The sequence below is a fragment of the Falco punctatus genome, assembly GCF_963210335.1.
Source record: "Falco punctatus genome assembly, chromosome: 7".
NCBI classification, from domain to species: Eukaryota; Metazoa; Chordata; class Aves; order Falconiformes; family Falconidae; genus Falco; species Falco punctatus.
The window spans coordinates 12,205,008-12,225,258 of NC_137587.1; the positions used below are offsets into that span (position 1 = coordinate 12,205,008).

Here is a 20,251-nt window from a genome sequence, read left to right on the forward strand (position 1 = left end):
TAAAATCCATGGGATTGTTAAAGATAGCTGGAGAAAAGTTATCACATAATTCTTGTTGACTTAGTAGAACTTTTCAGTAAAGAAAGGAAACAGGCTAGGAAGATATGTAAATTTTGGAGACATATATTTTGACCTGGGGAGTCATTAGTAGCCCACTGTACATCAATCTACACCCCTATGAAATCTACTGATGCCTGGTATTGCTCAGACCATTTAAAACAGCTCAGGGTTTGGCTTATTATCTGTTTTAAGTCACTTCTATTAGAATTTCTCCTGTTTTGTCATCCACTTATACTGAGCACCTTCCTTAAATCTCAGGTGAAATCCACAGGAGACTACGTTGAAACGTGCTTCAAATAATTGACTGTCTGGTTTAGCTGCTAAATTTAAAGCAAGCCAGGGCTATGGAACTGTATATTTTGCTGGATATATTTTCTGGCTTTGTGGGGTATTGGCTGCATGATCTGATAAAAACTGAGGCTAAATGAACTCTACAATTTGTATTCCTACAGCCACAAGTTTATTGGCTTGTGTGTTTTTTTCTTTTTTTTTTTTTTCCCTTGGCTCTGTCTGTAAGGTTCATTACTTACAGTTACTGCAGAATCAATTTGAAATGGCCAAAATCAGTGATGGAATTTATAGCACAATAAACGTACTACCATACAAGTGCTGTTACACATGAAAGGGCCTCGGAATATTCTTTTCAGCAATCCTTCTACATAGCAGAGTGTTCTGTTTTTATCAATTTAACGGAATCATCACAGGTATATTCTGAGAGGTGTAATCCTGACAGCTACACAACAGATTTTCTCTGAGGCAGATATTTTTACAGGAAAACAATATTATTGATAAAATCTTAGCATATCAGAACACGGAAAAGAAAATGAACACATCTTTTTCATTCTCCACATCAGGCATTTGCAGTTCCATGGCACAAAATAAAGAAAACCAAACCATGAACCAGAAAGAGTTTATGAAGAAAGCATTCTCACACTCCTTGAGATATATATTAATTAGTTATCAGTTTAGCACTGTGAAACCTAGAGTAAGAGTAAGAGCACTATGGTGTGTGGAAAATGTGGAGGGCACTTGAAGCAAAACCATAAAGTATTGCATTAGTAGTTGCCTGTTTATAAAGTTTATAAGAATTTACATATCTACTTAGTATATTTTTCTTTCCAAGTATCTCTGTTACAGACATCTCGTATTTTATACCATTTTGAAGGACAGAAAGTTTTAACTGTAGCACAATGCATTGTGAAAAAAATACAGAAAAGACAGATGGCACGCTGTCCTCCCCAAAACTCAATTTCATAATATGCATGTGATTGCTAATAGGCAGGCACTAAAAAACAATTTTCCTTGATGAAGAGCTGATAAATTGTCAACATAAACTTTGTTTGTGGTTCCTCCAGTGATCTAAAGCTCTTCTGTGAGCTTTGTACCATCAAAGTCTGCATCTTACAACCATATCAAAATTTATGAATGCATGTGACTATAAAATGGCTCAAAACAACCCATAATGCATGTTTGTGTATTGTGAATCAGCTCCTTGCTTCCTCCGTAAAAACTGTGTCCAGTGCCCCTTTCCTAACCCTGGGTACACGACGCTGGGAGAGCCATACTGGGTTCAGTGATGCCCTGTGAACTAATTAAAACAGGGCTTTACATTTAGGTACCTCTTAAACACAGTGCTAGGTCTAGTGGTGGACTGACCTAACTGACACAGTCTTTGTAAGAATACAACGACATGAAGGATCAGAAGAACTGAAATCAGTTTATTAGTTAGGAAAAAACCATACATTTCTGAGCACTTGAGCAAGCAGAAATGAATGAAAAAGCTAATAAGGTAATGATTTTCAAGAAAAGAAATGTTTATCTAATATTTCAGAGAAAAAAAACATGCCTGGACCTTCCAAAATATGTCAAAATTAAAAGGGCTCTTTGAGTTCACATAAAATATAACTAGGCATTCAGTTCATGTCTGCACAAATTACTTGGGAAAATGCTGAAACTATTTGTACGTAGATTGAGACCTATTTACACTGAAAACATAGAGTTCATTTCAGATTTAAACATTTCACTGTAACTGGCAACTACTAAATTTGTTTTTTTAAATGCTTATAATGATTAAATATTTGCATGCCTGTAAGAATTCATATCTTGATTCTGAGAATAACAGAAGCAGTAACTCAACAACAGATGAGCTGTGACTGCTCTGTTATAGACATATTTGCCTGGAACAAAATAACATGATGATCCAACCACATATTTAATTGCAAGTTTCTTAAGTTTGATTGTGAAAAGACTATGAAACATTTTGATAAGGTACTACTTGTTGTACAGAGGAAACACTACTTGCAAGTATGTGACCAGTTCTGTAAAGTGAAACCATGGGATGAATCCATATTTCCTGAACTTTCTTTTAAATAGAGCACGACTGTCAAATTTAAAGGCACCAGACTTGCATCCTGTTGCTATAATTGTTTGCAGTGTATATTACTCTTCATACGTCCCCTGAATTTAAAAACAAACAAACAAACAAACAAACCAGTAGACCAAGAATAGATCTCAAATTTTGGAAATATTGCCAAACATAGGCAGATCCACTTGTTTCCAAGTATATTTGGATAGAGTCACTGATGTGCTATATTGTTTGGTTTAGGATGGAAAAATATACAAAGACTAGAATTATAACTGAATATGTCTGTACAAAAGAAAGCGGAATGGGAGCTTCTAATATTTTATCACAAAGAGAAGTAGAACACATTGTTTACTACTGATGAAACAGACCTTGGCTGTGTCCTTTTAATGGCAAGCAACTCACACAGCAATGTGCACCAGAAGTTCAGCAAGAATAAAATACCTACCCATAAAAAGTGCAATAAACCTCCTAACCCTCTTCAGGGTAACCTCTTCAGAGCTCAGGCCTTTTTAGGCAATCTGTGTGGATTACCCGTAAAGGCTCCAATAAGAAGTTTGTAAGAAAATTACCACTTCTTGTAATACACGTTTGTTTGGGGTTTTTTTGTATGAATTTTAAGTAACAGAGAAAATTAAGCCAATTGTACTCTCCCGAGCTGATTCTCAAATACCGATCATTTTTCTTTAAGCAAGCACAAAATTCTTGGTTCTGAGAAGGGACAGCCAAAAAATATAGCAGTAACAATTAAAATTTCTTATTTCATACTGGTTATAGATGCATTAAGGTATATAAGCTCCAGGGTCAGTATAAGCCTTGCTCAGCTTTCTTTAAAAGCATTGGGAGTAATAAAGACTTCCATTTTATCTTCAGTGAAATAATACTGCTGAAATATCACCTCATTTTTGATGTCAGCAGTGATTTCTTTTTACCTCCATGATGTCAAATGGGAATTATTATTATTAGAACAACGGCTTCCTAATGATGTTGTAAAAAGGAGAAACCGAAACTCTTCCCACCAAGCATTTATATATTCTGCCTTCTCCACAGGGTAAAGCAGATGGGCTCAACCAAGCACCATTCTTCAGCTAGTATCAGTGCATCAAACAGACAAATCAAGAGGCATGCTTAAACATTTAGAAACAGAAGCATAATGTCTTATTTGGTTATATAGCAAAGTATATGCACTCTGGACACTAGAGAAAAAGGACTTTTATACTCTAGGAAATCTTTCTGAGAAACATGGCCTGAAACACTCAGGATCTATTTTCTGTTCTAGAAGGTAAAACCATAAAATCAGTGTCCAGGTCGCTATCTAGAAGTCATTGTGCCAGTTTAAAGTCAACAGCTACAGGGAATGAAAACCTCACGTGATGGTCCTTGTTTGACTGCTGGCTTCATGTATGGCATACTGGTGGTGGACACACCACTGAAATGCTCCGTGCCTTTGGTTCATTCCATCAAACAAGCAGGTACAGAGGAACCTTGCTTCGTATGACAGCAAATCATACCAAAAAATTGGCTTTGGAGTAAATGATGGGCCTTGAACTTTATGTAACTTTATGAATTTATGCAAATTCATGTACAAAGCCAGTGAAGAGCAGCTATGAAGTGGTACTATCTGAGTGAATGGGACATTTTGATTTGATAATACTTTGGAACAAATAAAATGACCTTCAGTGCTTAAATGCTTCCCTACTATTTTTTACAAATGCTTATTACATGTGTCACTTAACTAGCTGATAAACTAGTCTTTAGGAGGTCTTTAGGGTGGAGAAATCTATGGTGGATATGAAAAAGATTAATCAAATTGGAAAAAAAAGTCTTTCTACAAAGGTTGTTTTGAAATAAGAAAGCAAAGTTTGCAAAGAGCCAAGCCAGCTGCCAGCCAAGGAGCTAGATGCCACGAGGCCTGCTCCTCTCCCACAGCAAGGTAGGAGGAACGGCAGCCTCAAGGAGCTCCCCTGGGCTAAATCCAAGGGGCAGGAAAATTTGTTTTTCTGCTGGTACATTGCTTCTTTGTCTTTCTGAGGAAAAGGATTTTGGAGTAGCTCTTGTCCAGCCAGTGGCAGCCCAGCTGAGAGCAAGAGTTCATCTTTTTCTGAGTTTTCTGTGAAGATTCTGCTGAACTTCACACTATCTGACCCGAGTACATTTTTATTTGGCATCTCATTTCGCCTATTCAAGGCAACCATCAAAACAAAGGAAATACCAGCCTGAGAAAATGAAGTGTGATGTGCTGGAACACAGAGATCATTTGACAATATTCATGTGCTAGGAAGAAAGACTGAGGATGAAGTACAGCATGTAATCACAGTTGGCTCTGACACAAACATCCATTGTTATCTTTGGCAAGTTACTTGATCTCTTGGTGTGTCAGCACTTTCCAGCCTCAGAGGAGTGTTGCAAAAGTACCTTCATTAATATAAATGACATTATAAGCAACAGGAAAAAGCCAATAAAACATAATGTTTTGCACAGGTAAGAACCTGCACAAAAAGCAAAGAAAGTTTGAAAACCATGTGGGAACTATGGGTTAAAAAATACATGAGAAGTAAAGATGCTTTTCCAAGTTCATGATGAGGTCAAATCATAATTCAGTGTTTATCTCACTGTTGCACAATGTAAATAAATTAATGCGGACATTATATCACTAAGATCTGAAGTGTAGGGAGCAGGAAAAAACTTCTAAAAGGATTCAGCTTTAACAGGACAAAGAAACAGCCTGATCCTTATGGACTGTGGGCAGCTAACATTTCAGCATGTATTGAATGCAATAATTAATGATGAAGGAAAAATTACAGGGAAGTAATTCATAATGACAATATTTAAACAGCATTTGAAAATTTCCCAGCTGTTTGTAAAAGAGATTTTCTCTATTGTTTTTTAAATTTCAAAGAACATGTGATCGTAAAAATTTATTAATGAGACTCAACTGACGTAGCTGGTATATAAAATGTGCGGCCCAACCTTAGCTGTTCTAGGAAACATGCATCGTGACCTTTCCTTTGTGAGTGAATGTGGAGACAGGCGAGAAACCCACACAGCTTTACCTCCTTGAGTGTAACAACCATGATTTTTCCTGGTGTCTGTGTTACTTACACATAAATGATACATGCAAAAGGAATGTCTGCTTGTCCACTGATACAGCCTGTGACAGACCACAGGGTAATGAAATTAATGTCTGAGTGTAGGTAGGTTCCACATTTGTGGAACTATTTTATCCCTAAAAGATATTTTGTTTAGATTTTTCATGCAGTTCTTCAAGAAAATATTTACTTGCAGAGGCAATACTGAAAAACACTCTCTTGCAAAAATATGGTCTTCTCCGTTTAGTTAACCTGTCACTGTTCTACAAAAGCTAAATGCCCACACCTGTTTGCATAAGATGTCAGGTTTATACCCTTATGACTATCAATTTAAGACATATTTTCTATTCTACAGCTATTGATCTGATGTTACCAGATCAAGACAATGTGCAACAATGAGAAAGACAATGAGAAACAAATTTTGGTAAATGCAAAATTCACTGAAATGCAAGTTTAAGAACTTCCATTCAGTTTCATCACACCTCTGAATTTCACTGACTGTTTCACATTCAATGAAGTTTTACCAGTGGAAACATTATACTGCTGCTGCAAGTATCTGCTGAGGAGCAGGAAGATGTACTCATCTGCATAAGGTTAATATTAGCTACATTTTTTCAATGTATGAGCTTATTGTCTTTTCTGAGAATAGTTTAGACAAAACCTTTGAACTATTGAAAGTGGTAGAGATAATTAAAAAGGCTATTAGTGTCTGCATTTGCACATCTAATACAATGTTTACATTGTGGAAAGCAGCTGGGCCAAAATATCCACTGGCAGCAGTTATAAAACAGCCAAGTGAAGCAGAGATGTTGGCAGCAGCATCTGTCTGTCCTAGAGCAAATTCCGGCTGTTGATTCTTCACAGAGCACTATGTGTTTTTCTCTGCTCTTACACAAGGTATATTCCCAACCATTAACAATAAGCAGCAGCAGATAACATTGGTGGATAACTTAAACTCTATGGGCTGAAAACCTCTCTTTTTCAGCAGGCACTCCTGCCTGGAAGCACTACACCTTTCTGTAGTAGGAGGTATTTTCTGGTTCCCACTCTGGTGAGAACTCCTTGTTCTCATCCCACTCACTGATCTCCGTTTATTAACACAGCAATGGGTCTCACACCGCACCGTTAGTTCACACATCTAGGTAAGGAGTGCTGCTTAAAGTGCAAGAAACGCTTTGTGTCTCTGACTCAATAAAACTTGGTTCTTGAAAGGATTTGGCTTCAAGCTGATCTCTGTCCATTCTGAATATTTTAATATGTATCAGAATAAATCCTGATCTCATAGTTTTCTTGCACTGTTATATCTGCTGACTTTTAAGAAAGGTGGCTTCAGAATTACACTGCCTAAAGATTGGGATCAAAGGCAATTACTGTTAATTTTGTAATAATATTATCTTTTTATATCACTTACTCTTTGGTAACAGAATTTATGAAAATAGAACATCTCCCAGAAAGTAATCTGTGTTTGCGCAGTTTTATGTTTTCTTCCCTTTCAGAATCCACTTTATGATTTCCCATTTACACAGTTTGAAGCACACTGCAACAAAATCACAATTCTGAAGCCGTATAAACATTTAAGACAATATTTGAGGAGAAACACATCCTGATACAGGTATCAGGAGTACTACAGCTGCAGTCATCATGAGGAATAATCAAAGCCTTAATCTTTGAAAGAAAGATGACTGCTATTAAAAAGACCTTTTATATAATACTAACTGGTTAGTTTCATTAGTGCTACTGCAAAAACGAATGCCTAACCTAAATTCATGTCTCCAGATGGTAGAATAGTGCTATAAATCCCATTTAAAAGATGCTCAGCCCTGAGAACTGCTTTTTGAGAAGGGGGAATTGGTAGCTGCTGATCACTTTTAAAAAATTGGTTAATGTATTTAGATGCTGAGTGTGAACCAAGCTTTCCCAGACAGCTCTCCTAACAGAATCTCTATAGCAAGGCATAAAATGAACTCTAGCCTTCTTAATCCTGTTGCACACTATCTTTTCTTGAACCGTATCTTTATATGTACAAGTAGATACTTCATAAGACTCAGATTGGCCCATTAGTATTTTGTTCTTTTATAAGTAATGCTGAATCTTTACTAGCTAAGAGACTTCCTTTTGACTAAAAGGTCATCGATTTACATGGGTGAATTCTCGATCAGTTCTTTCTTTCTGACAAATTACCTTTAAGTCTTCCCAGTGCTGAAAAGTCTGGGGAATGCATGTGCTGACATTTAGAAAACTCTTCACATAATGCTTCCTGATGTTGGTTTCTTATTCCTTCTTCACTCAATTAAGAAGGTGTGGCAGTAGCCATGTGATGAAATACTAAATTCTGCAGTTTTCTTTCTTCCTACCGAGAAAGGTCAGGATACCTTTCTGGGACAGAGTAAAATGCTTGACAGAAAAGATTTCAAGGGGAAAAATATTAGAAGAGGAGAAAAGAATTTAGGCCAGGCTGGAAAGTGGGATATGTGAAATCCCTCAGGCTGAGGGGGGAATTAAAATTGACTCTAACATAGCCCACATTCAAGAAATGTACCAATCATTAGACCATTATGCAAAAACCAGCTGCCTTCTCTTTCTTCCTCCTTCCTATTCCCCTGAAATGGAAGCTGCTTTTCTGCTGTGTTCTTAATCAGCCCATGATATATGGGTCCTTAATGTGATTTTGGAATAGTAACATCTTGTTTCTGAATTCCAAGTGAATCTTTCACTTAGATGGGTAACAATAGTTTCCATTTTGAGTTGAATCAAGAGGGTGGTATCACAAGGCAAGTCCAATGGCATAATTCTCTCTCTAATAGAGTTTTTGTTTCTCTTGCCCTCTTGGATTAATGAATCTAAATTCTGCCAAAAATTGCACTTCAACTAAGATTTACAAATTTTTACAAAGAAGAATTAAGAATCTTCTTTGTAAGAAGAACAAAGAAGTTCTTTTTCTTGTTCTTAAGAACAAAAGGTTTTTCTAAAAAAGAAAAAAACAAAAAATATTAAATTGTGAATAAAGGCAGGAATAGTGTGAAAAAGGCTGATAATGGAACTGTGATGGACAAAAAATTTCAACCAGAAATTTGTATTTCCATCTTCAAAACTGGCATTCAAAAATTCTACCTTTATGATTTGAAATGCAAAATCTGAGAGCAGTCTCAGAAAATATTTAATTTTAAACAAGTTCATAGAAAGATACCAATGGACAAAACAAAAAGATGAATTCCTGTAGAGTACAAAGACTAATTTGTGAAAAAACTTTTATGGAGTTTTAAATATTATTTAGAATATGTTGATATACAGCAACTGATGTATAAGGCATAGCTAACCAAATTTGAATCCTCCATTACTGAAACGCATAAATCAGATGTACAACAAAATCAAAGTTTCTAAACTAAGCTTGTTAAACCAGATATTTTATATAGCAATTCACTTATTTTTATGCAGCATGTCCACTGGTACGTGATTACGCTGTTAGGTTTAACAATCCTCTGTGATTTAATAAATAATGAAGGTAATTTTGCTCCCTTCATTGCAGTTAAGTCAGTTTGTTTAAGCTTGCTTACTTTCCACAATTCTTTTGCACAGGAAGAACACCAGGGAGAAATCCAGGTATAAATACCTGCTGTCGGCATTGATAAGAGCTGTGATTCTGTAAAGCAGCAGTGCAGGGCTTACACTTGCATCCAGTGCTAACACTTCTGTGCCATATTAAAGAACTTTAGAACTCCTAAAAGTCACATACAAATAGTTGAAACAAAGTCCATTTCATTCATCTCCAAAGACTACGTATGTGCATTTCCATAATCCCAAGGCACTTTTCAAAACCACCAAGACCTTACTTCAAGGCAGAAGTATCTGAGTAACCTAGCAAATATTTCTTTTCTCAATAACACAGGCTCAAAAGGCTGAGGTTGTAAGTAAGACTTTGCTCAATGCATGATAGCTGCTATATTTACTTTCAGTTACTGAAGAGTCTACAGCAGACTCATTGCCTTGTGACCTCAATGACTTCGATATTTTAACGACATGGAGACTGTTTCTTGTTGACACTCAACAGGCCAAAGCAGGCATCCAGGCAGCACAGCAGACAGCAAGTACCACTCCAGTAAGGAAAGTACAGCTTGAAGGATTTTGAAGATGCCCCTAACTCTGCTGATGGATTGCAAATAAGGTTGATTGCCAGCTTCTTGGGAGATGGAGAGGCAACAGATGTTGGTTATACCAAATTCAGAGGTTCCCACAGTGACAGCAAAAGTAAAAGGGAATCTCCTCATGTTTGCTTATTCACTTCTGGAATAGCTTATCATGAGAGGGTTACCCCATAAAACAGTAGAGGAATATGTATGGATATATACTAAGACATCTCATGAGCTGACGAACTGGAAGAACTGGAAACTACTGGCAACTACTGGCTCTGATGACATTCGACGCTTTGACTACTTCATCCCATCAATTACACTTTGTTCAAGAACCAGTACCAGGCCCTAAAGGTTTGAACAAAGAAAATCCTAGCACAATCTGTCATGAAATTAATGTGACAAAACAATAATAGGATACTACTGGGGAGTAGGAAATGTATCACTGGACTTAAACAAGGTAGTTTTCAATTAAAATTAGCTTTGACATACATCTGAGTTAGTCAGGCAATAGAAACATCAAAGGTGGGGTAACTGTTAAGTGGACAGAATTGTGACCCTCAAATGGAGGAAAACAAATGGAAAAAGAAATTAAATTGAGACAGAAAAAATCCAAATTAAATACAAATCTATCTTTTATTGATGAAAAAAAAATTTAAAAAAGGAAGATGTGATACATTTCAGCAAAGAAAACGTAAGTCTTTGCATCATGTATCTTACAACAGCTATAATGGTAATACATTCCGAGTTTTGCAGTAAATGGAATTATAATTTTCTTCAGTTTGTTTGCTTTCAACGTGTTTTATCAGCTGACTACATCTTATTTGACTTTTTTTTTTTTAAGATTGTAGATTTACTCACAGAAAACTGAATAGCCTTCTAGCACTGTATGCAAACTCTTTTCCTACGAGCCCTAAGCCTAAGGATAGTGGGAATGGGAAAAATCCAGTTCAAGGAGGATGCTGGGGACCAGTGAAAGGGAAGGAGAGAGGAAGGATTAATCATGTAACCACTTTCCCACTTCAGACTTTCAAGGTAATATAATTCATGAAAAAGGCCATTACCTCCATCTTTACATATAATTCAGGACTAATTAAATGGACTATAACCAGGGTTCATCTCATGTCAGAATGGTCTGGAACACTGTCTCTTTGAAGTATACATATGTGTAAGTCTATCAGTGTGATTTTTTGTTCCGACATTTCTTTTGATAGAAAATTAGTCCTGACTAGATCAACCCAAATGATTAATCAATCTCATTCTCTGACTGTTTTCAATTTTACGTGATTTTCCTGAGGCAGGGATCACTCATTCTGAAAATTGGCTAAGCAGCTTCTGGACCACCTCAATCATTTGCTGTCTAAAGAAAACATTCGTCAGCAGTCTTGAAAGCAAGGGAAAAATGGAGATGTAGTTCTGAGCTCAGTAAGGGTTTGGAACAAGACATAACTACATCACAAAGACGAAAAAATTTGTCACTGAATTCACGGGGATTTGGATACCTTTGACCAAGCTAAAACCTGACTCACATAGGATACTGAGTTCCCAATCCACTGCTCCTGACGAATATTTATATGCTGAATCAGGAGGGTTACCCACCCACAATGACATGAGCTCAAGGGAAGCTGTTAGCCAGGAGCCCTTGCTTTTTGCAGAGGGAAAAAGTCATTGCTTTTTTGTATTCTGAAGGTGTGAGGCACCAGCTCCTGAGTCAGCCTGTTCCACCGGGATTTCCTGCAGGAACTCTGCTGCACATGCCCCCAGCTAGCATAGTGTTTCCTAAGTAAGTGCGGGAGATCTTCCAGGGAGCTCTTAATGCAGAGCGTAGCCAGCTCTTCCCATGAGCTTTGCCGATATTATGTAACTATTCTTCCCTTTGATAATTTCTTATAGCTGTATATCCATAAGGCTCATAGATCTTTCTTCATTTTATTAAAATATATACCTGAACAATTTCAAGAAGCCTTAAGTTCTGGCAATGGACTTTTAGAAATCAATGAATAAATTGGTAACGTTCCTAAAAGTGTGAGTGACATTCGCTACAGCAGTTAAATTTATTATGCTAGTGTAATAAGAGAATGACGTTTAAACAAAGCAGTTCTTAACAGTCAGTTAAAAAGACATTCATGGGATCCAATGCTTCTACAAGGAATAGACAGTTTTTCTGGGGCTCACTGAGGCTGTGGATAATTCTCCTTCTATAGAACATAGAGTGCCAATAACCAGGCTTTTGAAAAACTGTCAAAGTATCAAAGTGCAATTCATATATCTGGACACAGCTGAATTCAGACAAACACTGCCACTTACAAAAGTGAAAACATCAAAAAGCAGAGGAACTACACCTCTGTATTTACACCTGCTTAGGACTTGCACACTCTTTATACAATTTCACTCATGCTGACTTGCTGATGCCTCATCGAAAAATTTGGAAAAAACCTAAATGATTTGTTTACAGTTTTGTCGACTATCATACTTTTTATCTATTCTTAGTGGCTAGGAAAAGCTGTCTAAAAAGTGATATCTGATCTTTCAAAATGCATTCTGCTCTACCTGTGACATCTCAGTTATGATTTTCAGTGTTTCCATGAGGCATTCACAGGTCTAAGAGAAATGAAATTGTATTTATATGACAGACATTACTGTGTCTTCCTTTTGAGTAAAGGGTCTACTGTGAATTTTAAACACTGTATTGCAATGAGTAAAAAACCTGCATTGTGAAGCCAGCCCATACTAGATATGTCCTGTCCTGGTGCTGGACCAACATTAGACTGTCAAGAGCCCAGCAAGAGAGAATGGCAAAGTCACTCACAGGTTTTCCTTCTGTTCTCACCTACATTTGGCAAAACATGTCAGACTACAAAATCCACAGATGAATTCTCTATTTCTTTGCATTACTACTGTAGCAAAAATATCCAACAAAGCAAGGTCTCTGCCAATCTAACTTTGGCCTAGCCTGGATGGACCACGCCTAATCATAAACATTAGTATAACCTCAACGACCTGCCCCTTCATTCATTCATTCGCCTTCCTCCTCCTGAGACTGCCAGCACATTTCCCAGTCTTGATACTTTCTGAGACTTGTAAATTGGTCAGCATGAACAAGTCCTGAGCACATTCTTTCAGGTGTTGACAATTAAGCAGTACACAGACCAAAACTTCTAATGCCTTAAGAAACCACTGGTTGGACCTAAACTTACATTTGCAACTACTTTAATCATCTGGACCCAGAAATCACCCAATAGAAAGACTCCCAGTCACGTGCTTGCAAAAATGGTGTTTCTATGAGATCTTTAGGGCTCGGGTAGACTACCTCGATGCTAGATGCACAGAGAATTTTTTGGGAAAAGGTAGTTGGGGTATTTTACTTGAACATGCCTCTAAATCTTCCTCTGAAAACTGAAAAAAAAAAATGCTTGTGAAAGTTTTTAAATGAACACTGACAAGTAACTTCTTTAAATACACACACATTCTCAGACTTACTTTCTTGCACCACTCCTTTATCTTGTATAATACTTAATGGATGACATATTTCATTCCACAAGTTGACAATGTTAAAAATGTGCTATTCCTTCTAGTTTTAGTAAACTGCAAAGCCACTGATAGCTACAGGCACTATGAGCAACATATGACTGAAGAAAAATGAGATTACTACTGATAAGGAACAAGAGACTTTCATATCTTAAAAGAGTCTGAAATCCAGCAAATATGATCCCCAACAGCAGATGCCCCTCAGACAGACAATGAAAGAAAAACGGTCAAAAAGTACTTGTTGTGGCCTGTTGTTTCCTTCAGCTAGAATGGCAGCAAAATTAAATAGCTCTAGCATACTGTCTGCATGAAGAAATCCTACCTCTCTGGAAAAAAAACATAACCCCAAACCAACTAACAGTCTAACAAAATGAGCAGTAATTTTCCACTGTGGAAAAAGTGATGTTACTCTGACTCACCTTCTTTGGTAAACCACACTTTACTCTGGAAGTATCGCTCTTTTGAAAGCTATCATGCTGTTATCATCAATGTTTATCATAATAATGATCAATTAAATGGAGGTGTAGCACCAAAGCCAAACTTCAGGCTGGAAATACTTTATTAATGATTCTTTAACAAAAGGAATGAGATGTATGCAAAGGTGAAACAGCTCCTTTTTCTGTTTATTACTGTGCCCCTGGAACATGAATGAACATAATTTAAAAATGTCAATATTTCATGCTAGAGTGCAACCCTTACCTTGTATCCTGACGATTTGATGTGCACTCCTCGCTTGGTCAGTGTAGATTTCATTCGGATGAAAAAAGAGCGCTCTAGAGTGTTGTCAGTGGTTAGTAAACTGGGGCTTGTAGATTCCACTAGGGAATAGAAAAAAATACATATACACATAATTTAGATTTTATACATCCCCTCTAAGCTATTTTTCAGGTGCAATCCTTGAACTCACTAAAAATAAATGACTGATGGATGCTAAGAGTGTTGTAATCAATTTACCTCGTTTAGAAAACGTTTACTTAGCAGAAAAAGAATTTTGAAAAATATATGTATACTCAGGAAGTCTCATTTTCAAGTTATTTTTCCCATAGAATTTTTAACAGACATTTACCTTATTAACTCTTTCTTGCACAACTTTGTTATGACTGAAGTTACATTCGTTAGGGTATGACATTGTTTCAAGAACTGGGGAATTTCTCAGTATTTTGCGAAAGGTGAAGTCTCACTTAGGTAGCAATTCTGTCTGCTGAATTAGGCTGTAAATTCTGCAGGCTTTTATTCACTGGTCTCTGTTCCTCCCTTGCAGTGATACCTGGGGTGAGTCACTGCTGGTTTTGAGTGCCTTGGTTTCCCCATTACTGAGTGTTAATTATCAATAAGGCACTCAGCAGCCTGAAGGCAAAAATACTCGAATAAATGACACAGATGATTATTATTGTCATCATCATCATCACTGTTAATTATTGGTGACTAACCAGTAACTAATGAAATATCTTTGTAGTCCAATTGAAGAGATATTTCCTCCTTGAAACTATAGCTCTCACCTGTGCTTCTCACTCCCTCAGTAAATACACTTACTATAAGCCATGAGAAAATAGCCAGTACTGAGATATTCTTTATCCAATCTTTGTTACTGCTATTTTTAGCCCTGAAAACTAATTTGTCCCCAAAATATTGTCCATGGAAAAATTCTGGAGCCTCTTACAATAAGCAAGCATTATAGGAGATTAAGTTTCAGTGAGTAATTAACACTGAACAAAAAAAAAGTTATTTTGAAATTATTCTGCTATTATTTTGGAGACCTGCCCAGACCTCTAGTAGAAAGTATTTAAAAGGCATTTGTTATGCAGTCAACAGAAACACAAAAACTTGTTTGTGAACTAAGGATTATATCGACTTGTCCTTGATTTAATGTGGTCACATTGTCTTGTGTTTGTGACATTTCAGCTCTATTGTGATAACTGACAACAGTGCCCCTTTCTTTAGTGTCTCTCTTAAGATTTTTTTTTTTTTTTTTTTTTAGAGAGCATGAATTCGATGTCATTTTAAATGTACAGCTCTTTATCACTCGAGGGAAAAGCAGAGCCATGTTATATTTAGTACTTTCATTTCTTCTGATTAAATATGAATTACTATGAAATTTTTCTCATCATCTAACACGCCATAATACGCCAACAGCTTTTTAATACACTATATAAGCACAAACTTCTGCTCTAAGAGTTTAATTTGCCCCTCTAATCCAATCACATCAACCTTATTTCTCTTATCAGAGATTCCCATTTTGAATTAAATGAGCTCATTAGTTTTAATCAAAAGCAGAGAGATCAAAACTTAAACGTAAATGCTTTAGATCAGAACTGTCAGTCAGCCGTGCAGTTCTATTTTACTAAAACACAAGATCAGAGACCCTTAGAACCAATTTTTTCTCGTAAGGGATGCCAAGAGCTTGAAGATCCTATTTTTTTTTTTTTTTTTTTTTTTTTTTGCTCCCAAGGACAGATTATACATTTAAGGTTAGACTTAATTTAGAGTACTTTTTTTCATCCTGGTGGAAATGGGAAAGTATACCATTCTGCTGTTGTCTCTTTCACATTTATTGGTGCTGGTCCTTGGAGACCTGAACAAATGTGAAGCCATCACAATCCACACTACAAACTTGTCCTCAAAAAATTCGGCTGTGTTCAGCAATATTACCTAAGAAATAAAACTCTGAAAGGAAAGGCATGTGTTTCAGGGTGCAGGATAGTGGAACCCTGAAACAGCAACCAGGGTCACCAGGATAGCAGCAGTACTGGTCAAATAAGGATCATAATTAATTATTACATTTGTTGTACAGTACTCTACAGTGCTGTAGTTAAAGAGTACATTAAGAAACCACAGCATGGGTGCTTCCTGCTGTGTGAAGAAATGCTAAAATCAGCTTAACAAGTGTAGTTGTTGTAGTCCAGCACATTATGCTCTAGCACAGGCAATAAGTACAATATGTTCTCATGTGTTCTAATGGTAATTACCTAAACACACAGAAGTAATGTTAATTAAACACACAGTATCTTATGCTCAAAAAATGATCAGGCTGTAATACACATGTACCATTCCCAAGCAAGTGAAATTAAAATTTCTCTTTCATACACAATTTTATGAAAGAAAGGCAAACACCTGACCTACAGTACAGTGTACATTGGCATTTTCTGGGCTCATGTCACCTTATATCATAAGCTTAACATTATTTTGCTGTTACTATAATACTTACAAACCTATACATCTCTATAAGTGCATGTTATAAAATGCATATAATTTATCCAACAGACTGGAACAGTGTCTGTCATATAAATATGTATTCTGAAGTGTTTGATTTTCTTTAACAAAGAGTACCTGGGAGTCTCTCTGTGAGATCGGATTAGTTACCTAAAAGTCCAGAACAGCTTATGAACAGCTTTCTGAATTTCTCTCAGGAGAGAACCATTACGGCTGGTAGTACAAATCTGCATTCAGAGTTGCACCCACTCATGGTGGATACTGTAACCAATGCAAAGGTGATTATGCATGCAGGATTTTAAAAACAGTATGTGTACAAAATGTATCCATTGATGTCAGTGAGATCTGCATAGGAATATATGGAACGTGGTCCATTATGGGTTCTCAGGAGTTGATTTTAAATGCCCATCACTCAGCCTTTTCAATTTTTTTTTCCAGTTATGTCAAAGGAGGCTAGCAATCTAAGCAACATCAGAATGAAACTCTGTAGCAATTCATTTCTGAGTTTGCTTTTTCTTTAAAAAAAATTGTAATCTAAGACCTTTAAAAAAGCCTGAAACAAGCAAGGTCTGCTTGGCTTGATACTGTAGTAACTAAAGATGTCTTTTATACTGAAAAACAGTGCTCCTGGGCTGAATTTACCGAGTCTAAACCTACTGTTGAGTTATAAACCTCTGAAACTGTGAGTTTAGAATGCTAATAATATGATAAAAGTCAATGCTCACTGCGTGTGAATGAAAGCACTATATACCGTCAGGCTTAGAAGTATAAAAAATCAGTCTGGATTGTCTTTGCGAAACAGATAACTGTCTACTCTGTTGGGAAAGCACTCGCCTTTCTGTGTCCTTAAGTATCTTCGGCAGGTACTACTAAAGGAATAAACCTCTTCTCTTTCCACTCCCAAAGATGTAAAGCAGGGTGAGATTGCTGGACAGAAGGAAAATGCATCATTCATTTCATAGGGCACGAAGCTGCGACTCACTATACCTGTACAAAAGTGTCATAAATGTTAAAACGTTAACTAAGAGCCACAAATCCAAGTGGGAAGATAGTAGGACAAGTAGCCAATTCAAAAAATTATTTAATTACCTCCTCCTAAGCATTTCTTTGTGAACAAGCCTTGTGGGTCTGATTCTTCAATGGGCTTTGCCTTGGGAATAATCTTGGGCCCAGACCCACAAACCAGTCATACACTGTTCACATGCTGGAAGAGTTCTGATGTTAGTGGAATGTGTCCTGATGGGTAAACATGCACGTAACTGCCTGGAGAACTGAGGTCCATGGCTGTGATCCTGCAGTGATTGCAGATGTACTGTGCATCTGTGTGCAGCCTGACTATCTTAATTCTATAGAGCAAAACAATGTAAACCAATGCAAATAATTGCTATTATACAGCAATACCAGAAGTACTATCCCTATGACTGATTCACAAGCACATTCAAATTCAGATAAACAATTTGTCCCCCAGGAAAAAAGAAGTTCCAAATTTGATTTATGTCTTAAATAACGAAATGCTGCCAAAGCAGCCTGAATAAATATTCACCAACTTCTGGGTTTTTTTTCCTTACATGCATTAAAAATAATTGAGAGAAGAAAAATGCATTTTCGCATGCCAAACAGATAAAAGAGAGTTTTCTCATTCTTAGGAAGACCAGAAGCTACAGAGGGAAAACCAAACACCAACAAGGAATTTGGGGGGGTTGGTGGGAAAAAAAGCTTATGCTTTAATATACAGGAACTTCTGGATTTGGTACCATTTTAGGAAGTTTTCACCAGGCTTTTACTTCTCTTCCTTGAAAAGAAATGTCTGTACAGCTTTTAAGAGTCATTCTTAAATGCCAACTATAAAACTCTTAAAAGAGAAACAAAATAAGAGAACATACAAAATAGTAAGAAAAAGGGAGCTCTCTTCTCATGTTATCTTCTACACTTGCAAATCTTTTCCCACATTTTCTTGAATTCTTACAATCTTTGCATAGGCAGCTGAGAATCACTATGTTCAAATGAATAATTAGGTAATATAAATCTATCATTTTCAGTTGGACTAGATGCATCTTTGTAAATGTTTCTATTTTTTCTGTGCAGTTTATTGTCTGTAACCAGGCATTAAAAGACTTTCTAGGAAAATTTAACCTTGAGTAGTTAACTGTCCTGTTTTATCTCATATTATTGCCTTTTAAAGTGTGTTTTTAATCAAAAAAGTGACTCTCAAAACAGCACTGTTGCCAAGGTCATTCTCTTTCAGTAGCTTACAGATGAAATTTGATCATGTTTTAAGCTAAAAGATAGATTTTTCTAACTACTAGCCCAGCAAATACAATTCAAAAGCTTCAAGTAAAGACAATTTATTTCCAATATGTGCAAGTTACTATGAAATTATACTTGGCACTTGTGCAAATGCATGGTTTTAAGTGAAGTGGGTTGAGTCTGATTCCAGGCTGAACATGAGCAAGTACTGGAAGCTAAAGCTTCTTCCAGGAAGGTGCTGAAGATTCTTAGACTGTTTGGATGAACGACTTAGGCAGCCTGCCTGGAGACTGACTGATGAGCACAGAGATAGCAATTGCTGTAGGTGCTCTCTTGGTCTTGCTGGTGTGCTCAGCATCTTGCAAAATCAAGGACTATCTGAACTATTTAGTTAACATTGTGGGTGGCAACAAAAAGGCTAGTTCTTTCTTCCAAGGCAATACTGCTTCTAAAAGAAGCTGTAGGAGTAATATTCTTTCTGTAAACTGTCCCAGTGGTAAACAGGAACTTGAATTCCTGAATAACCAGATTTGAGTCTGAAATTCATGGTGCTCCTGCCTAACTCGGTAAGATGCCTAAAACGTCTGGTTTGCTGCTTACTGAAAAGCTGAGAAGATTGGACCCAGGCTTTGGGGGACTTACTCAGTTCTTTCCTTCACGCCGGGTCAATAATGCAGCGTTCTGGCCAAGGCCTCGCTGAAAAGGGGAAGGCTCAGGGCAGCTCTTCCAAAAGAAATGGAAAGAAGGATGACTTCCTCTAAAGAATTTATTGCTAGGTAATGTTTTCAGACAAGAAAATAAACTGTTCTTTCTTGTCATTCTACCTCCAAGATGAAGACAATTCACTTTTCATGACCTATAAGACTATTAGAAATTCAAAGGCATAAAAACTTTAAACCCTATCAGACTTCTGTTGAAAGCTGGTTCTCTTAATGGGTTTGTTTGTTTATTTGTTTTCTCTCTCATCCCTCCAAATTTTCCAGATCTAATAATTGATGACATGGGCTGGCATCTCAGATTGTTTCAGTTAGATTGTCTTATATAAAATCATGATTTTTTTACAACTAATTTAACATTGAAGCCATACATGTATATTTATTTCATATTTTTCCAAAATATTTTAAATTATAGTATATATGTTTACATATACAGATATGCTTATTTTTGTAATTAAAATCTGTCATTACTGGGCTATGGTCCACATGTGATGGTACACACTGTTAAGCATAGATTTTTGAAAGCCCATGCACTGGTTGTAGCTATGTAGGACAAACTAAAGTATAAACTCATTGACAGGCTTTCCCTATTAGTACACAGAGAAATTTTTGAATATTTGTCCTGGTTTCAGCTGGAACAGGGTTAAATTTTCTTCCTAGTAGCTGGTACAGTGCTGTGTTCCAGAATTACTATGAGAATAATAACATACTGATGTTTTAGTTGTTGCTATTTAGTGTTTACCCTAAGTCAAGGACTTTTCAGTTCCCCGTGCCCTGCCAGCGAGCAGATGCACCAGAAGCCGGGAGGGAGCCGAGCCAGGGCAGGTGACCCGAACGAGCCGAAGGGATATTCCGTACCATGGAACGTCACGCTCAGTATATAAACTGGGGGGAGCTGGCCGGGACGTGTGT

At 36.8% G+C, this 20,251-nt stretch overlaps 1 protein-coding gene across 3 annotated transcripts in view; it reads right to left on the reverse strand.

Moving 5' to 3' along the window:
- The window catches only part of NPAS3 (neuronal PAS domain protein 3), a 622,181-nt gene that overhangs the window by 52,782 nt on the left and 549,148 nt on the right, over positions 1 to 20,251 (reverse strand). For all 3 annotated transcript variants that reach the window (XM_080397022.1, XM_080397023.1, XM_080397024.1), the window contains one exon: positions 13,866 to 13,984. In XM_080397022.1, the coding sequence (XP_080253148.1) occupies positions 13,866 to 13,984 (119 nt within the window). The remainder of the gene's footprint in view (positions 1 to 13,865; positions 13,985 to 20,251) is intronic.